Source organism: Dichotomopilus funicola, assembly GCF_033296635.1.
Source record: "Dichotomopilus funicola strain CBS 141.50 unplaced genomic scaffold C8A04scaffold_5, whole genome shotgun sequence".
In the NCBI taxonomy this organism is placed as follows: domain Eukaryota; kingdom Fungi; phylum Ascomycota; class Sordariomycetes; order Sordariales; family Chaetomiaceae; genus Dichotomopilus; species Dichotomopilus funicola.
In genome coordinates this window covers 333185-353504 of record NW_026944026.1, presented here as the reverse complement: position 1 = coordinate 353504, position 20320 = coordinate 333185, and the positions used below count along the sequence as shown (strand labels likewise).

The window sequence follows — 20320 nt, the reverse complement described above, 5'->3', positions numbered from 1 at the left end:
TGATCCGGTGCCCTCACAACAGCGAACCTTCACTCTGCTATCTTCTCCGCCCGCCTGCACTTCCCACTTCCTCTTTCCCTCTTCCCCTCTTCCTCACCCAACCTCATTTGGTCGACCGAGTTGGCTGGTTGCTCGACTACCACCCCAACAACAAAGGTGCCATATATTGGGCCGCTCGTTCCTTATGCTCGGCTTGATCCAGTCAAATAAAAGCAGACCATTTAATCGACCACCAACAACAAGGCAAGATGTCAGACGACGAGTTTCTGGACCGTCTCCAGGAGATCACCGGCCAAGACGCCGATGTCTGGACCGACTTCAACCCTTCCAAGTGGCGCACTCTGCCGCAGTTTGATGGCGCCTCCGACCTTGATTATGACCTAGGCAAAGACGACTTCTATGACGACGCCGACGAAGAAGACGACGGCAATTACGGTTCCGAGTACGACGAAGCGCCGGGGTTGCTGAACATACACAAACTAACGCGGACCGAAAGGATCATTTCTAAAAGGGCGGCTGCTGCCGCTGCTGGTGGTGGTGATGGCGATACTAGTGGCCTGTCTGGCAAGCTCAACAAGGCCCGCGAGTATGCGGCTGGCGAGGTGGCTTTTCCCAAGGCCGTGGCCAAACTGGAGAACCACATCTGGAAGGACACCGGACTGGAACTGGGCGAGCGCTCTGATGAAAGCGAACGCTTTGTGCCCTGGAAGCTCATCATTCACTACCCGGATTTATTTGTGGGCAAGGCGAACGGTGTTCGGGTACGTGTCGTTGTTTGGAGTTGTTAAGTTGTGGTTTGAGGGACTAGGGAACTGACTATTCTCAGGCCGCCCCGCTGTTTACGCTCGATGCCCTTCATGAAAACAGGGTCTGGGATCTGTAAGTCAGCAATATGCCACCGCATGGCCAACGCCACAGTACTGACAGACAAACCTAGTTACTACATCCACGCTCCCCCGGATATGAAGCTCAAGCCGGTGATTTTCGCGCCGACTCATCAGTTCCATCATCTCCTGGACGTGGTCAACGCCAAGCTGGACACCCAGCTGACCATCCCGGGCGGCAAGAATGCAGAGAGGTTCGAGATGGAATTCGGCGCCGATGGCGGCCCTGTTCCTCGCTTCTTAGGCCGTTCGGAGAGTGCCCAGACCTTCAACACCCTATCCGAGGCCATTCCGGAGGCGCACCCGGACGACGACGTGACTAAAATTACTACCCAATTCGGCGTCGACGAGTTTAGGTTCCTCCTCAAGCAGACCCGTGTCGAGGAAAAGAAGACCAAGAAGGCCGACAAGAACCGTGCGAAACGCCTTACGGCCCACCGGGACTGGGCCCGATCCATCAAGCGAGTCCAGAGGTACCTTGGTCTTCGTAGCCGCGAAGTGGAGGGCCAGGTTGAGCCCATCGATGTGGACTTGTTGAAGCACGTCGCTCACGAGCCCGAGGGCTCCGTTCTGTTTGTGGCCATCGATATCGAGGCCTGGGAGAAGGACCACAACATGATCACCGAGGTTGGCATCGCCATTCTGGACACGCTCGTTGTCCGACCCATTCCCCCTGGTGAAAATGGCGTGAACTGGCTGCCGCTCGTCGAGGCCCGTCACATCCGCGTCGAGGAGAACTCGTGGGCCCTGAACTCCCGCTATGTTCACGGCTGTCCGGACCGCTTCAATTTCGGGTATGTCTTCTGCTGCTCGCCCTCCATAATACCCCCCTCCCCCTCAGCCCCCTCACTAACTGGGCTTGCATAGGACCTCTGAGTTCGTCAAGCTCGATGACATCTCCCAGCTCATCAAGAGCATCATCGACGAGGCCACGTTGGTCGACCCGGACACCGGCACCACCCAGCCGCGCCCGGTGGTACTCGTCTTCCACGAGGCGACGTCCGACCTAAAGTACCTTCAGTGCGTATCGTACCATGCCGGCGATGCTGACAACGTCATCGATGTCGCCGACACCCGTGTGATGTACCAGTCCTTGGTGCGCAAGAACGACGCGTCCAGTCTGGTGGCGGCACTCGACTACCTCGAACTCCCCCACAAGAACCTGCATAACGCGGGCAACGATGCCGTGTACACCCTGCAGGCTATGGTTGGCCTTGCGGTCAAGAAGATGGGTGTGCGAGCGGAGCGGAAGAAGGAGAGGGCTGATGGGTGAGTTGGCTCTGTGTTCTGTCTGACGTAGTCTATCTGTGTTGTGATCGATGAAATACTGACATTACTTGCAGTTATATCCCCTACTCCGAGTTCAAGGTGAAGGAGGGCTGGACCAGTGGCGATGAATCCGATGGTGGTGTTCCGGCTGGTTTGCCTGCTGGCTGGAGCGCCGAGGGCATCGACAACTAATGCCAGCCTGACAAAACACATGCCGATATCCGACACGGCGGCTGGCAGGACGATGCCGCAACTGCATTTTGCGAACGCGGGCGCTGCTAGCCTTGAGTCATCGGGGTGTATTTTTGGGAAAGACAAAACAACGAGCGAAATCTGGGTTCGGGGTGTGTCTGCCAATATTTGTGTATATTAGAGGAGAGTCATTCAGCGAGCTCGCGCCGGAGCTGAGTGCCAGATCTTTCCGCACTGCGTAGATTTCAGAAATCACTTTTTTTCTGAAATGCTGGATTTCGGTGATAACCGTGGTCGGTTCTTGTGGTGTTACATAACGTGTGGGTGTTCCGGCCTTCTTATCCCCCCCACGCCGATTGCCATACCCGCCTTGATGAGCGAGCCCTACATAGCATAACCCCCCTCAATCCAACCATGTCCCCAATTCGATGCCTTCTCTCTTTCTCAGCCTCCGGGTTCCCCTACAGACAGACTTCCACCGTACCGTCCCAATGACAAGCCATTTCCACCCCAGAACGCCAGTGCTATGATGATGGTTGTTTTTTGTTGTTTGTTGTAGTGTTGTAGTGTTGTACACGGAACGGAGCCGGAGAAAGGGGGTCGGGGTACGCCGTTTGGTTATAATCGTGAGTTGGCTGTCGGAGCGCCTTTGCTGAGCGGAATCGTGATGGTCGTCGCGACCAGGCTCGGTTTGTAATGTCTTCGAGTCATATTGGCTCAGCAACCCCAGCAAACCCACCCCAATCGTCCGACCGAGTTTCCCGATCTCTTTTTCAGATCTCCTCTCCATCCGTCTGTTTCCACCCGAATTACCCCTTCCCCTTCCCCAAAGGTATACCTCCCCATCCCCACCTACCCCCTACCCCGCGAGCCAAAACCGAGATGCCGTCACCGGGGTGCGCAGCGCGGGTAGGTAGGCAGGTAGGTGGTAGGTATGCAGCCATAGTCCAATCATGAGTTCTTCTCCAAAAACTCCTTCGCCTCATTGACCTTGGTCGCCAGGTACGGGCTGCCGCCGCGGTCGGGGTGGTTGAGAAGCATCAGTGTGCGGTGGGCTTTGCGGACTTTGTCTTTCGTAAGGCTGCTTTCACTATTTTTTCCCTATTAGCGAACCGCTTCCCTTTCTAATTCCTCGCTCTGCCCTACTTCCCACCCTCGACGATAGGAATGAGGAATATAGGGGGGAAGAGGGGGAAGGGGGGTAAAGAGGGGGACGAACCTCAAAGAAAGAATCAACGACGCCTCCCGCTTGTTCATGCGCGGCTCAAACCCGCCTTTGTAAAACGCCTGGCCGAGGGCGCCTACGCCGCCACGTGAGCGACGCCAGGCTACTAGGCCGGCTCTGCCCTGTTATCCGGGGGGTCATTATGTGTTAGTTATGTTGATTGAGTATTGGCGGGGAGAGTGGGCGGAGGTGGGGGGGCGTACGAGGAAAGCGGCGACTGCGACGCCTGCGCCGATGGCGAGGGCGGACATGGCTTTTGGGGGTTGTTGTTATTGTTGGGGGAGTTGGGGTGGTTGGATGTACTCCCGACTGGCGCGGGGTCGGTGGTTGTGGTTTCGGTTTGTGGTTGTGGTGATGATGTCGGCGATGACGGGGCTTTGGTGGGTTGCGATGGAACTTTTTCTTGCCTGGGCGAAGGCGGGATTTACCGGGGTGTATTGTGTACGATACACTGTAATGGTACGTGGTGGTGGTGGGGGTAATTACCGTGTCTTGGCGTTTTGTGCTTGGAGGATGAATTTCACCTCATTTCAACATCGATTCTGTTGTGAAGCGAATCTTTATTCATTCTTCGAGATTCGAGCCCATCACACACACGCGCTCAGAAAACCTCTTAGTTCCGCCTAGTATAAACCCTCTGAGGAACAGCCAACCCCAACTCAACATCCTCCAACGCTTTCCTACTCAACTCCGCTGCCTTCACCCGCTCTGCCTTTTCTCTTTCCCGGATTTCGATGCTATCAGTACCAGTAGCCCAATTCCCCGCTCCGCCTCTCCCACTCAGCCCCCCCGTCTTTGCCCTCGTCGCCAGGCTTGCCGCTACAGCGTCCGTGACTTGGAGCCGGTCCGCCTCGGCCGCGGCGGCGGCCTCTTCGGGTTGCTTTGCTGCTGCTGCTGCGGCATCTGAAGCCGCGCCGCCGTTGGAATCAGTCGTCGGCGATGGGAACGTGAAGTTTCCTGCTCCACCGCGGCCGGCACGCGTGTAGCTCGGCCCCGGCCCGGGCTGGCCGGATGTGGTTCCGGCCGTTGTGGTTCGAGTTAGGGTGAGGGGGTCGGCTGTTTGTGCTTCGATGTCCTGGGTCTGTGTTACTCTTGGAAGTGCAGTACGATCGCCAATTTATTGAGATTTATCGAGGTATCTCAAAGAAGGAATTTGCTACCTACTTCTTTGCTGACCCTGTCGGCCTCTTGGACGTCTTGCTGGCTGTAAAAATTGCCGGCCCCACCACGGCCGACTCGGCGGAAGACTTCGGAAGACATTGCGGACTGCGGGTGGACAAGTCGTTTGCACGAGCGACGCTAACCATTCAAGCCGTGCGACGAAGGGAGAAGAATCCCCCTTAGATGTTGATGCATTTTGGGGGCCTTCTTGAAACGAAATATCTCTTCGTTCTGGATCATCGCTCGGTTGTTACAGATCACTAACCTTATCAGCTACACCCAACGCTTATCGGGAATGTCGCTTCCCGGTTTGTCATTCCATTACACTACACCCGATATGCTCCCACGCAGTATTTTCACGTCGTCGCCGTTGTTGCTTCTTAACGTTCGAGGTTTCCTGTGTTCGTTTATTGCAAGGGACCTGGGGTTCAAACCACTGTTTTACTAGTATACAGGCGAGCGGCTAGGCATCCCAACGAACGACAATCCCAACAATGGACAGGCAGGGTGCCATCGAAAAAACCCACCGCCCTCCCGCCGCCAATATGTGGGAATCTCGCCGATAGGTATCGTGGCTGCGCAGCGAAGCAATGATAGGTACATGTACACTTTGCACTAGCAGATCAGCACAAAGGCTACGCACGCTCGCTGCTGTATCCCTGTAATAGGTGTACTTGTACATGCAACGGAGTTTCGACACAAGGCTCTACTAGGTACCTACTCTCGCAACTGCAGGTGGCCATGACGTTCAAAACCTTCACAGGTGCTGCAGTGATACCCTTGAGGCTCTCAAAATACCCCCTATGAACCAATCACCAATCGCCTTTGGGCCAGCCTCAACGCAGGTCCGGAATTGCCCCGCGGCTCTTCAAAAGGAGGGCGGCGCTAGCTTCTCGTTCTCGGTTGCGTCGCGCGAGGCCTGGTAATACCCCATTCCCCACGAGCGAGCCTATATATCGGCACCACTGCTCGCTCAGATACAGCCGTTGTTATTACTTGCCTGCAACTCACGCTCAAGAATCCTATACAAAACTTTTCTCTCTGTCACTTGGGGCCGCCACAGATTGCCTGTAAAGAAGATGGCCTCCCCGGCCCGCAGCTTTCTCCTTCCCAACCTAGAGGCAGCAACCACGGTATTGCCCCTGCCATATCAGGGCCCGAGCGGATTCCATTCACGCCGAAATGTGAGTCTCCGGTTTTGAGTGTGCTGCGTTCAACACCACTGATTTCGAGTGACCTACCTTGGTACTATCTCAGGGACGGCCGACGGATACATCCAAGCTATCACGGACCATTCCCAACAAACCAGCGAAAGCACTATATACCCTGGAGATATCTATAAGCACCTTGAAGGGTATTTAAAATGGAAGACAGGTGTGTCGTCCGAAAACCATGTGCCCGACGGCTTCGCGTGGCTTGTTAGCCCGGGCCAGCAAGCACCATCGACGGCCGACGGCCAAGAGAACCAAGGGCAGTCTGAAGGGTTTTCGGATGTCAAGTCGTGCATAGAAGCACTGCGGAACAACATTGAGGCGTCACGTCCTCAAGTTTTGTTCTTGCGGGGCCATCCTCCACCAAGTTGGCTCTCAAGCATCGGTGCCTTTTGCAACCTCGACCCTGAGCTGTTTCGCCGGTTCGCCACCTACGAGGACACAGGCCCGGGAAAGGGTTGTTATTTCGGCTCCGCGCCTCTCGCAATGAGCAGGATATTTCGTTTCACATTCTTCACTATCCTCAACATGCATCAGCAGGTGACCAGCAGTGCAAAGGCAAACCTAGAGTATCGGCGGTACCATGCGGAGCTAAATAACTGGCAATGGGTCATGAATCCGAAGCCAGAGGACTCGATTGTGCGGGATGTTTATACGCCAGATGGAAGACACCATGTTATCAAACAGGAAATGGCCATTTCAATATTTGAGATCGGCAAAACATGGATGGGTAGGTATACCTTGATCACAACATACCTCCATATAAGATGACCATGACGAGTAGATGTGCTGACGAGATAATACCCCTTGCAGCCATCGCCTGCACAGATGCAGGAGGGGACCTCACAAAGGGCACGATGCTCCCGTGGCTCGAAGAGGTGGGACCGGTGGCACCGACGATCGTCCCCATCATTCAATACCGGCCAAAATGTGCACTAAATTCCCGTGTAATACCGAAGACTAAGGGAAACGCCCAAAGCCTCGCCGTCTTTCCCGAGCGCGACGGACACCGCCTAGATTGGGCATCTGCCAAATCAGACCGCTTCCCAATTCTATCCGAGGTCTTCAGACTATCCGCGTTCTCGCGGAAGCAGCTCCTAAACCTCTTACAAACCAAGATAATCGCTGAGACAAATCGGCTGCAGCAAACCTACGGACTTCCGGAATTACTCTCTGTGCTCGGGAAACCGACATTTGCCAATCTACTCTACTATCGGAATATCCTCCAGGACCAAGTGACCGACCTCTCACAAATGCTGCTGCTCACAAACGGGGAGAGCAGAATTTTCCACAACAGCGCCTCCCGTCCGGTCACGGCCCACAATGCCATGGACATGTACGAGGTGCACAGCCTGCTTCAAGACCTCCATCTCCAAGCGCAGTCCCTTGTTGAGAAATGTTCCCAGGGCATGACGGTTATCAGCAACAACAGCATGCTCGAGGAATCTCAGCGCGCCATCCAGTAGGCAAAGCAGGTCACTAAACTCACACTCGTCACCTTTGTGTACCTTCCATTTACCTTTACCGCGGGATTCTTCGGGATGAACTTGAGGGAGCTTGAGGCCAGTAAGATTTCGCTGTGGGTTTACTTTGTCATCTCGATTCCACTCACAATCATCAGCGTGATGTTCTTCCTGTGGAACCCCTCATCGATGGATCTCATCCGTTATACCTTGCAAAAGGCAAAGTGGCGCACGGGAAATTACTACCGGCGATTGAGAGACTACTTGATACCGGTATAGCGATAGCGCCATTGCGCTTATCGGTTCAAAATTTAGCATCTTCCGCAACAAACATGGTAGACTTTGTGCAGAGGTTAGCAACTAAGAAGCGGAGAGTGAAGCAAATGGACTTTAAATGGACATACAAGACAGGAGATTGGCTGGTTTGAGACGGCACAGTACTGATTCAGCGCTTGATAGTCTCAAGACAGTTTCGGCTAACGAAAACTGAGCGAGATCTCATGTCTCCTGTCAGTACGGTGGTCGTCTGTGGGAGGACGAGACTCGAATGTAATTCCCAAAAGGGTAATTAGTTGGGGCGTGCCGGGGTTGTTTGGGTTCAGAGTGGCCGGCAAGACTTCTCAAAAGCTGTGATCAAGCCCTCCGGTGACGAGGTGCTTGTAACGTTGGCTAAAATAATGCGCACATGAACTGCACCGTGGAATAAGTAACTACAACGTACACCAACCTCAAAGCCTACGCAGACGGGTCTTGGCGAGATCCTGAGGAGCTCGCTTTCGCGAGCCATCCCGCTCGTAACTAACCCCATAGTGGGGAGGCAGATCATTTGGGCTGCGGCATTGCTGCTAGGTGATCGGGATCGATCTGGTGCGCAAGACACATACATACCATAGTGTCAAGGAAGAAGGGCGATGATGAAATTGCGGGCTTTCTCTCAGCTAACGGACACATCACCCTCAACATCTCCAATGCCCGAGGAGCAACAACTGCAGTTTCGGAGACCGTTGCTTCCATGACATGGTAGGTTTAGGTTGGCCTGGCACGCTTGATCGCCGCGCTGAGATCTGATTTGTGGGGTGGCGCTCGCCTTGCCTATGAGCCTGCCAGTACGTATACGTGTACTCGAGATGTTCTTTCCTCAACCCTTTTTTTTTTTTTTTTAGGAATTACTCCTTTCGTCTTCTCCACGTAGTCTTCAGCCCTAGATCCCAGATTTCCTGGCCAGCCTGCGCACATTGCGACGCCGGGCCGTCAGGTGGACCCTCCGGGCAACGTCATCTGCTTCTGGGGCCTTCCATCAATAATTCCGTGTCGTAGGAGGCTGAGGCCATGGGACCGTGTCATGAGGCAACCTTTTCTTTTATGTTGCAATTTTTTTTCTTGGAGGTCGGCTGTCCCGGAAGAATGCATTTCCTTGGCCTGGTGTCTGTCTGATTTGAGTGACTGTGGTTAACCAGGCTGAAGAGGGCGAGACGAATCACTACCTCGACGTGGCATCAGTTACTGAAATTCTTTCTGTTTCCTTTTCGCTTCTTCTTTTCCCGGGTTTCCAAGTCGTCAGGACCGCGCCCGGGTTCGACTTTCCGAAATGCATCGTTGGGGTATCAATGCAACTGTTTCAAGGAACTGGCTGTGTCCCGATGGGTTTCAAGCCCTGAGCTGTGGGGCTTCATCGCTCACGTTAACCGTCTTGTGTCATCCAAGAGCCGGCTTGTGTGTTCACGTGGTACTGCAGCATTTGTTATCTAAGAACAACCGCATCGAACGACCGAAGCAAGTGTTATCAAAGATCGCCGAACTCGTTCATCAGGCGGTCCTCATCGTTGTAATCTGTACCTGGCGGTTGATTTCCGGATCTGCCGCTCATTGGTCTCGTTCGTGTTCTGCTCCCAGGTCCCGATAGCCAGCGTCGCAGAACAGGTTGGTTCGGTGCAGATTTAATGAGGGGCCGAACAGCCGTGCCAAATGGGCACCGAACCCGATGAGTTAAGCATGCTCGGCATGCAGAACCATCATCCCATCGAGCGATCCGGTGATCTTGACGATTGGTTGACATCCGTCTCGTGGGACGGGAGCTGCTCGAAGCGGGGGTCCTTCAGAGAAGGTCCAGCCCGTCGAGAGGGCAAGCGAATGGGTGCTCGGGTTTGCGTGCTCTCCGATGATTGGCAGATTGGCATCCGGAATGGGGTGTGTCCTGGGGTCAAGTGCAGGACCCAGACTTCCCGAAGCCAGTTTGAACTCCGGTTGTTGAGAGCCACGGAACACAAGGTATGAGGGGTTCGGTTGCTGCTTGTTGGGAAACCAAAATTGAGCTTGAACGTATCTATTTGGATTTGCCCCAGATGACTGCTGCTTCAGCGTGTAATTATATGACCGGTCATTCTGATATTGTCTTACCAGTGCAGTCTGAGCGACCTGAGGGCTGGAGTACGGATTCCTGTGAACCTGCCGGAGAAACTTGGCGGCATCGAGATTCATGCAACAGGCAATTCGCGAAATGTATTCTGGGATTCTCCCCACATCATCGAGTGGCTAACTCCATTAACATCCTTGGTACCCATTGGTACCCCAATTGTGGAATGGAAATGGGGCTCCGAATGGGGAACACAACAGGCGGGGTAATAACGGCATGTTGAGGTTGCGCAAGTGGCAGAGGAGCGAGACGAGTTTGACCTCGTACACTGGCCCGCTGGTTAAAGGGCTATTGAAATTAGAGCAGTAATTAGTGGACGGGACGATGAGAGGAAACACACACTCTCTCCGTTACGCCTCTCTTCATTCTGCTCTTTTCTTGCTAGAAATGGTAAATGATTGTTGAGTCACTTGTGGAGACTAGGCTGGGAGTATTGGTGGACCCGAATGCTCGTGACCTGGACACATTTGTCCGGTCTGGGCAGCCAAAAGCGGTATTAAGACTCGCCGAATTTTGTAGGCAGCTCATTGCTTCGCGGTTGACGAAGCCGTACGCGGCCGTGGCGTTGATCAGAATTGTTGAGATCTGGCTTCCGAAAGACCGCTTTTGCATCTTCGGCTTCGATCCCTTCAATTATTTGATATTTCTTGTTTCCACTGTGGAATCGAGTTTCTCTGTCTCCGTGTCTAGTGACAACAGCACTGCCTTCCTCGTACCAAGCAACTCTGTTGGTGGATTGCTACACCGAGGTGAGGTTACTGGATGAGGGGTGGGCCTTGACCGAGAGAGCCTTGTGCAGTTTGCCTGGGTTAGGAGGGGTGTCGACGTTCCCCTTCGTTCACTCCATTCTCTTTTACCTTGTATTCGAGTATCCGTAATTTGAGGGCAGAACGTCCGGTTCGCCATTCCCGTCCAGCGTCTTGAACCGGGCGCGTCCTGCCGAAGAGTGTACCTGCGACATTCGGACAGATTGTCCAGTCAGACGCCATCCCAGACACACGATGCTGCATTCGGCTGGGAGTGTGTCCATCTGGACACTTCGGCGCACCGCTCGCCCTTGGCCAGGTACCGGTTCTGAGGGGAGGAGGCAGCAGGGGTACATGGCCAGGGGCAAATGCGCATCGCCAAATACGTACCCCCCTGTGAGCGCCAGCATTCCACCAGCGAAAGCTGGGAATCGCCCGGGATGGATATGCACGCTCTTGGGCGCTTGATATTTCCATTCCCGTCATTGCTGCTATGCCGAGACCTCCCGCCCAAAGCCTGCTTCTTTCAGATTGTTGTTCCAAAGAGCTGGCGCCTGAGGATTCGCAGATCCAGTAGTTTTTGCCTTCTCGATCTTTCTCAACTTTTTTTTTTTTGGCTTCGGCTGACTGATTCGTTTCGTCCCAACCTAGCCACGCGCCTCCCGCTTACAGGCAACCCATCCATCCATCGTGACCTGCAGCTCATTCCGCCTGCTGTTGGACCTTTCTCGATTTGATTCCTCGTCTTAGGCAGGAGGCACAGCCACTCGTCCTTTCTTTGGATTTTCCTCTGCTACTGGCGCGTCCCAATTGCTGGCCAACTTTTTTTTCGAACTTGGTGTCCTGAGCTTGAGTGGTTGGCAGTTGGCACAGTCACAAGGACCCATACCCTAGCCCGAGCCCCGAAATTATTATTGTTCCTCCCCGCGCTTTCGACTTGCATTGCAGCTACCAGCTGTTCCCAACCGCTACACATCTCCCGACAAATCGTGGCCCACCAGCAACTTCACACACGCCAAAGTCCCGCCAACACACAACCCTTTCCCGCACTTTTGAATTATTTTTCAGAGCCCTCGCGTTTTGGATAGAAGCGGACGGAACAATCACACAGCACAACGCTGGAACTCTACAGCGGCCTTCGCAATGGCGTCTTCCAAAGTGAGTCCTGACTCTTACACCCACGGATGACTACGAGCGAGTTCGGCCTGCCGGTTGCACGGACAACAAAGACGGACGGAAACTGATCACGTCGGATGCTTCTCACAGGAAATACAACAAACCACGCGGCCGCTCTCGCACCGCTCGTCGATTTCCTCCACCTCCGTACCGGGTGGCCTCACGCTCGGCCGTCAATCCCACTCGCGAAATAACTCACACTCGCTGCTCGGGAGCGCGCTCAATGGCAGCCACCGCATCACACGCCGGAAGAGTATGACAAACACGGGGGCCAACGTGGCCGCGGTGGCGGCAGCGCTCCAGGAATCGGGCGACATGGCCATGCCGCTCCCGATCACCGTCAATTCCCGCCGCAACACAATTTCTAGGAATGGTCTCTCGCGGTCGGCCGTCGTGGGAAGTCTCCCATCGCCACCCGCTAGCCTCCCCACGCACAGGTTCGTGGCGGAACACGGAGCCAGCAACGCTGGGCAGGAGAGCGCGATTGACGACGAACTCAATGACATGTCCGGGGACGACGCCGAATCGGCTTTCCAAAAGGCACGCGTTAGAAGAGCGAGTGATGGTCAACCCTTGGCCAAGGAAGGCGGCCGGAAGAGCAACCGCCCGGAACTTCGCTGCGAGAAGTGCGGGAAGGGATACAAGCATAGCAGCTGCTTGAGCAAGCATTTGTTTGTGCCCACTTTCCTCTCCCTACCCTCTCCCACCCCGTGGTACCCGAGTGCGGATTCGGCAACCCCCTACCACCGATCACGGATCTTGAGCTGCGCCGTGTGAAGCAATTGTGTTGACTTGTTTGCCCGTTCAGGTGGGAGCACACTCCCGAATGGTCCTACACTTCCAAGCTCTTGATTTCCAAGCACCAGCAAGTCCAACTCCTGGAGGCCGCCTCGGTCCTGGTTGCGATGAACAACACACCCACCGATGCCGCCCCTGCCACCACGACGCCGCCAGAGTCAGCCCGAGACTTCAGTAGTGACCGAGACTCGGCATCGCCTGCCGCTAGTGGCTATTCTGACCAACAGGACGCCGGATCCGCCGATACTACACCACCACCGCAGCTGGATGGCCTTCACGCCGCGAACGCGTCCTATCGGAGTCTGGGTAAGAGGTATAGCAGCGGAAACGGCCTGTCCCGGTCATATCAGACGGCACCATACGCCAGCTCAGCTGCAGGCAGTGTGCCAAGCGTGTCGGGCTTTGGACACTTCCGGCAACTTAGCCAGGACCAACGGCCTACTTCATCTGGCCGGAACGCCACAAGCCAAGACGACCGCGAGCTTGCCGCTGCCGTGGAGCTTCTTAGTTGCAGCTTCAACAGCAACGGCGGCGCTAGGACCGTCCACTTGCCCGCGGACGCACCGCCGGTACCGCCGCTTCCAGCGCAGTACCTCGACCAAGGGATCTTGTCGGGGACGAGCTTCATCAACAGCTACCCTAGTAGGGCACCTGAGAGCTTCACGCGCGGCGAGATGCGGCGGGTCGACCCGAAGATGGAGGATAACGACGACAGCGTTATGGACGAAGACGACGAGGACGACATGCGGTCCCGGGCACGGAGCGACGAGGATGACGATGGCGTGTTTGGACGGATGGAGGAATGATGTTCCTTGAGTCTTGTCCCAGCCGGAATTCTCCGCGTGTGTTTCCTTTTTTCGCCTATCGATTCCTTGTCACTTATTTTCGGTTCCTTCTTTTCCCCCTTGCCTTCTTCGGAGGAAGGATATCGGAGCTTATCGGCGCTCTGCTGTTTATGCAATGGATACGGTTACGGGTCGGGTCGGTTTTGGTTTCTTTTGTATACCTATACTGTAAAGCGTGTAAATGATGGTCGCTCCGCCGACGGCCCTTGGCACCGAAGAGTGGGGGAGCGCGAGTTCCCGTGGTACCAAACACTGCGGTGTTTGAGATACTCGGGAACAACACGCCAGGTCCCACGAGGTTAAAGCGAGAGCCGTGTGCGAGCGTTGAGCGAGTGCGACTGGGGTTGGACTGAGCCGGAATGGGTATGGTTGTTTTAGTATGGATATTTGATGAGACGAGATACTTAGCGCTATCGACTTTGATAACAATAACAAGTTGGGATAAGTATTCCACCCAACTAGCGTTTTGTTCCTAGAGTTATTGGATTGTGCGATTGGTGTTAAGCAGTGCACAGCGAGTTTTCCCAGAAATGACGAGAAACATTTGACAAGGGATGGTTTGATGAAGTGGTCTAAGGTTATTCAAGTCTGAAATGATGGCTACTTTACCGTAAATAAGGCTGTCCGTGTCGAAATATGATGCGAGGCGCCTTGCTTTGGTTGAAATGCACAGAACTTAGAACTTGCCGTAGGGATGGGTGGTGAAAATTTTGCGAGAACGTCGAGTCTTGACCGGGCAGGGGTCATCAGAAAACCTTAAAGCCATCCATACTTGGTAACGTAGAAAGGTGACAACAAAAGAAACTAAGTTGAGGAGAATATTCTGCAGTAAACGGAAGAATATGAATGTTGTTGGTGTTTGTTAGAGAACTGAGCAAACGGACTTTGCTTGGGTGCTTCCACTTCGACGGGGAGCTTGCTAGGAAGCTCAAGGGGAACCATCGAACCGAACCAGCCAGCTCGAGCCAGGCACCCAGGGCACCCGCAGCGGGGATCAGTGCAAAGCGGGAGGGGTTCCAGCGGGTTGGTGCTGTCCAAGACGTCACTGACTCCACATAAACCTGGGGGTTTGCACCAAAAGCTCCCAGGGAGCTTGGGCGGTTCGGCACCCGAGCGTGGAGGTTGCATCGCGTGCGCTGCATTTCGTCAACAAACCAAACAAAATAGGAACATCAACACTCAGTGAAGTTGGGTAATCGAGTTGTTTTCCATCAGAAATCTAGAGGCTCTTGACGGCAGCATCGCGACTTGTTAACATCCACGTCGATAATCACTCGAATCTTACTGTTGACACTGGTGCATCGTTTTTGGTGCTCAGGTTTTCGCGCGCCGATTGAACAAGCTCATCATCGCTCTCACTTTTTGGGGGTTGTTTAGCTCTTTACTTGGCTAGCGCATCATCTTTTAACAACGCGACAACACGACCCTCACTACCATACACGCACCACACACCACACCTCAACCTCGTCCTCCACAATGCCCCGAACAAGAGAGGCCGCGGCCGAGCCCGCGACAAGCAGCAGAACCCGAAGCAAAACCGCCACAACCAGCAGCACGGCACCAGGCGGCGGCACAGCCGTAGCGCCACGCGCAGAAGACGAGCTCTCGCGTCCTCCCTCCTCATCGGCATCCACCGGCGGAGCCGAGTCAAAGGTATCATCACCAATCAAGCGAGCCGTCGCTGATGGTGATGTTGCTACTGCTACTGCTAAGGCTGCCGCTGCCGCTGCTGGGCCTGGCCGGCTACCGGGACCGGTGCGGTTTGTTTTGGTGGTGGTGTTGAGCTTTGCGCTCTTGTCGCTGGGCCGCTCGTTTGTTGATCACGTGAGTGACAATGAGGTGGGCAGCATTGCGAGGGAGACGAATTCGCAGACTGAGTTGGGGGTGTTGGCTGCGTGGAAACTGTGAGTTTTATTTTCTTCTCTCTTTTTTTACTATTTTTTGTATGGGAGTTTCTTTGGGAAAATGTTCTCATTTTTTTTTCTAATTTATTTCTTTAATTTGTTTCATCTTTTCCCCGCGCCCTCTTTCTGGCCCGGTAGGGCTGAAGAGGCTGGCTTCCCGTCTTCAGCTAAACCAATGCTAACTCGCGTGTAATACTTGGCAGATTCGGGCTCGCTCTTGGATGGCTCGGTGACTATGACGGCTTCGATCTTGCAGCCCTCGCCGTGCTCTCGCATGGTCCCGCGGTAAGTTTAGCCCCCTTGCCGCATCGCCATCCCGTTATTCCCTCTCTGTTGTGCCACGAGGAATGAGCGGCATCGGGATGTTTATGCTCCTTTATCCCCTCTCCCCCCACATGGAATAGCAAGGCGCAGTTGTGACTGACATGCATTGGCTGCCCCCCCCCCCCACTCCCTCCCGCTAGACTTTTCTGATCTCCGTCTTCTACGGGATCCGCTCCCTGACGGCCGGGGCTTACCTCGCTGTGGATGTTGTATCCGCCTTTCTGCCGTTCGTTCTCCTGCGTCGGTTGTCCAGCGCCCACTCTGCTGCGCCCGGCGTGCCGAACCGCGACATTGTGGCCGACAAGACCATCCAGGTGCTCACCGCGCTCCAGTCATCGCTCGTGTACAGCGTGGTACTATTCCTGGCCGGCCGGTACCTCCTACCGGACTATCTAGTGCTTTACTTTTCCGGTATCCCGACCATTCGCCCCGCCGCGGACGCCACGTTCCTCGGGCTCGACAACCCGACTACGCTGGCACTCAGCGTGCTCTTTGGTCTTGCGGCCCGGACGTTCATCTTCACGCCGCTTGTAACCACGCCGCGGACCGCCGAGGACGAAAAGAATGCCGGCTTCGACCCTGTCAGTGCGACGCTGGGCCAGACCGTGGCGTGGAATCTTTGGGGGTACACTAGCCGCACTAAGGTCTCGCTCGTCCGTACCGCTGTAGCTATGCTGTACTCCGCCGTGGGGACGTACCTGGACACTGTGCTTACTGTTCGCGGGGTCGAGCTGTACGGCGCGGTTGTGTATGCTGGTGTATGGGTCCTGGCTGCGCTTGTTACGGGGCTGTCACTCCGCTATGTCGGGAGCATCTGATGAGCTGCGATGTGATGTGATGAGTGATCCTCGGAGGAGGGGTGAATCGTGGGCGGTGACGCTGGCCCGGGGGGTTGGACGTCAGGGTCGGGGGATTATACGCCGAGCTTGCCTGCTTATCCTGGGACCCGACGGCACGGAAGTGGTTCCCTTCCCCGCGCGGTACCAGGGCTTGAGGGCAATCTCCCGTCTGTGACATCCTTTACGGGTCCGCCTAGCTGGGGAGGGATGGCGGGAAGGCGTATCAGGCGTTCGGGTTTCTGTTTTTGTGGCTTGGTCTAGATTGGTACGGTACGTCCGACGCTTGGGACAGAAAGGGGGAGCGGGACCGTGAAGTTGACTCTCGGGAACGACTCGGGAACGAGGGTGATTTCCTGGGATATGTGCATGGGGGCGGGGGTCATGGCCAGAGGCAGCTGCGCCGATCGAGGGTTTTGGATGACGTGCCGGCTAGGCTACGGGTAAGGGAGAAGACCCATGACCAGTGTTTTGGCTCACCGGCTTGCGTGGTCTTGTGTGGAATTTGATAGGCACAACCACTCTTGAGGTTGATTGTTCGTATGTGTTCTTCCGGTTTTCAGAACAGGCGCAACGGTGAGCGAACAGGACACCTCATGAACAGGGTGAGCGGGGAAGGCAGCAACAGATAGTGGCAGAGTCAGAGATTGGAGAGAAAAAAAAGCCGTTGAAGCCTCATGAGATCCCAGTCACGACACCCATGACCACAACGGTTTCTTCTTGTGAGTTCGGTCGCCAGCAACGGCCAGCCGCTACTAGCAGCCGACAGCTCTTTGCATCGGTGTTCCATATCGGGTACCGGGTCGTGCGTTCTGGGGACCCAAGGGAGCTGGAACAGCCTGCACTGAAGACGTTTTGGGAATGGATTCGCGCGCGTCTGTGGGAACCAAAACATCAACGAAACTGGCTTGACGGGGCCCCGCTGTCCCGGTGTAAAAGTGGGACCCACTCCCATGGCCCCTGCACGCCTGCACAAATCGCTGGGCCCTGCCAAGACCCAGCTGAAGCCGGATCCGCCTTGGTAAGGCTTTCCCGCAAAACTTAGAACGGATTGATTAGAGTTGTGGTGGGGTTTGGAACCGGTTTCTCTTTCCGATGCAGCGACTTGTCACACGAAAAGGGAAAGAAGGACAAAAGAATGAGTCGAGCGGCCAAAAGAACCATGTTGCGGCGCAAAGTAGCACCTTTTTGCTTTCTCAATTGAAGCATCTCGATTTCTTCAGCCGCTTGCTGCGCCTTTTCTCATGGCAATCATTGTTAGGCAAAGATCGGACTCGTGACAGACTCGGGAGGCAGTTACTGTGTACTATCTATTTTCTTTCCTCTAGCCAAAGCCAATAAGCAAACGGAGTTGAGGTCTATCTGCATTCGACTAAGAGAGATCCCAAACGGGAAAACTAGCCAAGACTAATAACAGTGTAACGTGTAAGGGCCGAAGCCCAAGCGCGGCGCGTGAGGCGGATTTCGCTTGCAAGAGAAGCCAAGCTACCAAACTATCAACGGCTGCGGCTAACTCTATTCCTAACGAGACGAAGCCAGCCGAATCCACACCACCAACTTCTTCAACCCGGCTTCCTTACAGGAGTGTAGTGTACTGTGTAGTGTATTCTCCGCACCACAAACACCCGCGGTCTCTATTTGTGGTATTTCGTCCCATTACCAATCGAGCTTTCCCGCTGCGCCTCACCCCCCTTGCTCGTCCCAATGTCCAATCATACCACAGAACCCGACTCCAAATTACCCTTTTTTCCCACACCAACGGTGCCACGGTCCCACCATTCTGAGCTCTGCCGAAGAGCCGCGTGCCCGGGCTGGTCTACCCGATTTAGCGCGCTTTCAAGTTTGGGTGTTTGGGGATTTCCTCGGCCGCTGGTAGGCAGGGCAGGCAGAAAGAGGCATGGCTGATGGACCGCTCAACAGGGGACCGGGGTGTATTCCTCTTGTCTCTCTCTCTTTCTGTCTGTCTCTTCCTTGCCCCGAGCTCCCCCAATTTTACCATTTTGATGTGGAGACCCGCGGAGATCGGGGCGGCGTTTTTCTGGGCACCGCCGATGTGACTTATTTCTCGGGACGGCTGGGGGGTGGAGGGGCGCGTGATAGTACGCCCGACCGTTACTCAATGTACCTAGTCTTTAACTTTGACACCGGGATAATGGTGGTGGTGATGGTGGGGGGTGGAGCGGAAGGGAGAAGAAAGAGAAGGGGGGGGTACCCTGGGCTGGCTAATGGCCCTAGTCTGATCTGGTGAACGAAGAGACAGGACTCATTCCCCGTCCCATATCCGCGATGGCATCTCGGGTTGATCCCCGGCACAGACAGCACTCTGGTTTCCTTTTTTTGCCTTTTTTTCCTTTCTCAGCCCGGCCAGTAACTTACAGGCAGACACGTCCGCGGGATGAGCCCCGGGTTAACTGGATGACTCGGTCACGCACGACGTAATGGGTCAGGTTGCCATATTGTTGTCTTGTTCTGAATCTGGGGACGCTCAAGAGACACGCCTGGCTTACACCCCGTGTGGACCGCCGCTCCACGTTACCTGAGGGCTGGCAAGGCAGGTCGGGCCGGGAAAAAAAGAACTGTTACCAATTTTCTCTATATCTTTCCGAATATCACACTCCCCTTTCTCCCCGTTTGTTCCCGAGCTTGGGGTTAAGCTCCGTGGACCTGTGTCCAATACTACATATTGGCCAAGCCTCATCAGCTGGCACTCTGACTCGACTCCGGAATCTCCATGCCTAGCTAGCTATCAGGTGATTTGACTCAACAACCCTACAGCCTTACAGCCCTACAGCATTACAGCCACAGTAGATGGGAATACCATCACCACTAGCTTGTACGAGGCGACAAGGCACTTACCCACCCACACACACACACCATATGAGCGGCCATCATTGGAGCCCTCACTGACGACCATCACGGAGAAAACATGAAAAAGGGCAAACAACCTCTCCCTTCTCCTGCTCCTGCTTCTGGCTCATCACCACTGGCACCACCGCCACAGGACACAACAACAACATCAACATCAACAGCAACCTCACCCACCACAAGCACATACACACCCGCAGCCACGCTGGCCGACACAACAGGAGCTGCCTCTTCCCCAAACACCTCTAACACAACCGCCGCACCATCCCCAGCAACCACCATGTACGAATACGAACACATCATGACCTTTGACCAACCCATGGTCCTCGGTTCCTACCCAACCACCACTGCCGCTACCACCACCACCTCCTCCACCACAGCAGCAGCAACCTCGTCTTCAACCACCGCCGCCGCTGCTTCCGCCGGCGCAACAGTCACCAAGTCGATCAAATCCGACGACTCACTCGCCATCCGCGGGCCGTTGGAAGTAGACGGGTCGGTCAAGTCGATGGGGTCTGTGGCGATGGAAGGGAGCGTGTGGGTGCGGGATCGGTTGGAGTCGTATAATAATTTGGAGATGGAAGGGGATGTCAGTGTGGGGGGGAAGGTGAAGAGTATGGGGAATGTGAAGGTTAGGGGGAGGGTGGTTTGCATGTAAATTTCTTCCCCGGGATTCGTATCTGTTGTGGTGAGTGGTAACTAACTTGCTTTGTGAATAGGGACAAGGTCAAGATCTTTGGGAAGTTGAAGATTCGCGGGACGCTGGAGGTTCATGGGGATTTGGAGGTTTGGGGCGCGTTGACTATCAATGGGTATCTGTAAGTTGTTTCCCCCTATGTTTTCACTTGTTGGGGACATTGCTAACATATATGGCAACAGGAAGTGTCGGACTCTGACGGCATACTCCTCTCTCACGACTGTGGGCGATCAGTCCTGGTATGAGGCGGAATTGGGCGAGAAGGTGCACGGCGCCAAGTTGATCCAGCGATACTGAGTGTTGGAGCTGTT

The 20320-nt window shown here is 54.9% G+C and overlaps 7 protein-coding genes across 7 annotated transcripts; 5 read left to right on the top strand and 2 right to left on the bottom strand.

Annotated features, from left to right (window-relative positions):
* Positions 1 to 248: 248 nt before the first annotated feature.
* Positions 249 to 2345, top strand: C8A04DRAFT_34518 (uncharacterized protein; the record flags this gene model as incomplete). Its single annotated transcript, XM_062782850.1, has 5 exons — positions 249 to 761; positions 827 to 879; positions 938 to 1678; positions 1752 to 2153; positions 2228 to 2345. 5 exons carry the CDS (start codon positions 249 to 251, stop codon positions 2343 to 2345), a joined length of 1827 nt encoding a protein of 608 aa, XP_062640336.1.
* Positions 2346 to 3296: 951 nt separating this feature from the next.
* On the bottom strand, positions 3297 to 3821 carry C8A04DRAFT_25158 (uncharacterized protein; the record flags this gene model as incomplete). Its single annotated transcript, XM_062779458.1, has 3 exons — positions 3297 to 3435; positions 3565 to 3692; positions 3774 to 3821. The coding sequence occupies 3 exons, from the start codon at positions 3819 to 3821 to the stop codon at positions 3297 to 3299; spliced, it is 315 nt and encodes a 104-aa protein (XP_062640335.1).
* Positions 3822 to 4183: 362 nt separating this feature from the next.
* On the bottom strand, positions 4184 to 4830 carry C8A04DRAFT_25157 (uncharacterized protein; the record flags this gene model as incomplete). The annotated part of the gene is made up of 2 exons (XM_062779457.1): positions 4184 to 4645; positions 4735 to 4830. 2 exons carry the CDS (start codon positions 4828 to 4830, stop codon positions 4184 to 4186), a joined length of 558 nt encoding a protein of 185 aa, XP_062640334.1.
* A 1640-nt stretch (positions 4831 to 6470) lies between these two features.
* On the top strand, positions 6471 to 7408 carry C8A04DRAFT_25156 (uncharacterized protein; the record flags this gene model as incomplete). The annotated part of the gene is made up of 2 exons (XM_062779456.1): positions 6471 to 6672; positions 6756 to 7408. The coding sequence occupies 2 exons, from the start codon at positions 6471 to 6473 to the stop codon at positions 7406 to 7408; spliced, it is 855 nt and encodes a 284-aa protein (XP_062640333.1).
* Positions 7409 to 10264: 2856 nt separating this feature from the next.
* On the top strand, positions 10265 to 13344 carry C8A04DRAFT_34517 (uncharacterized protein; the record flags this gene model as incomplete). Its single annotated transcript, XM_062782849.1, has 6 exons — positions 10265 to 10311; positions 10788 to 10883; positions 11513 to 11553; positions 11697 to 11722; positions 11831 to 12411; positions 12549 to 13344. The coding sequence occupies 6 exons, from the start codon at positions 10265 to 10267 to the stop codon at positions 13342 to 13344; spliced, it is 1587 nt and encodes a 528-aa protein (XP_062640332.1).
* A 1515-nt stretch (positions 13345 to 14859) lies between these two features.
* C8A04DRAFT_34516 (uncharacterized protein) lies at positions 14860 to 16429 on the top strand (the record flags this gene model as incomplete). Its single annotated transcript, XM_062782848.1, has 3 exons — positions 14860 to 15287; positions 15491 to 15572; positions 15752 to 16429. 3 exons carry the CDS (start codon positions 14860 to 14862, stop codon positions 16427 to 16429), a joined length of 1188 nt encoding a protein of 395 aa, XP_062640331.1.
* Positions 16430 to 19373: 2944 nt separating this feature from the next.
* On the top strand, positions 19374 to 20306 carry C8A04DRAFT_25153 (uncharacterized protein; the record flags this gene model as incomplete). Its single annotated transcript, XM_062779455.1, has 3 exons — positions 19374 to 19966; positions 20032 to 20130; positions 20192 to 20306. 3 exons carry the CDS (start codon positions 19374 to 19376, stop codon positions 20304 to 20306), a joined length of 807 nt encoding a protein of 268 aa, XP_062640330.1.
* Between the last annotated feature and the right edge of the window lie 14 nt (positions 20307 to 20320).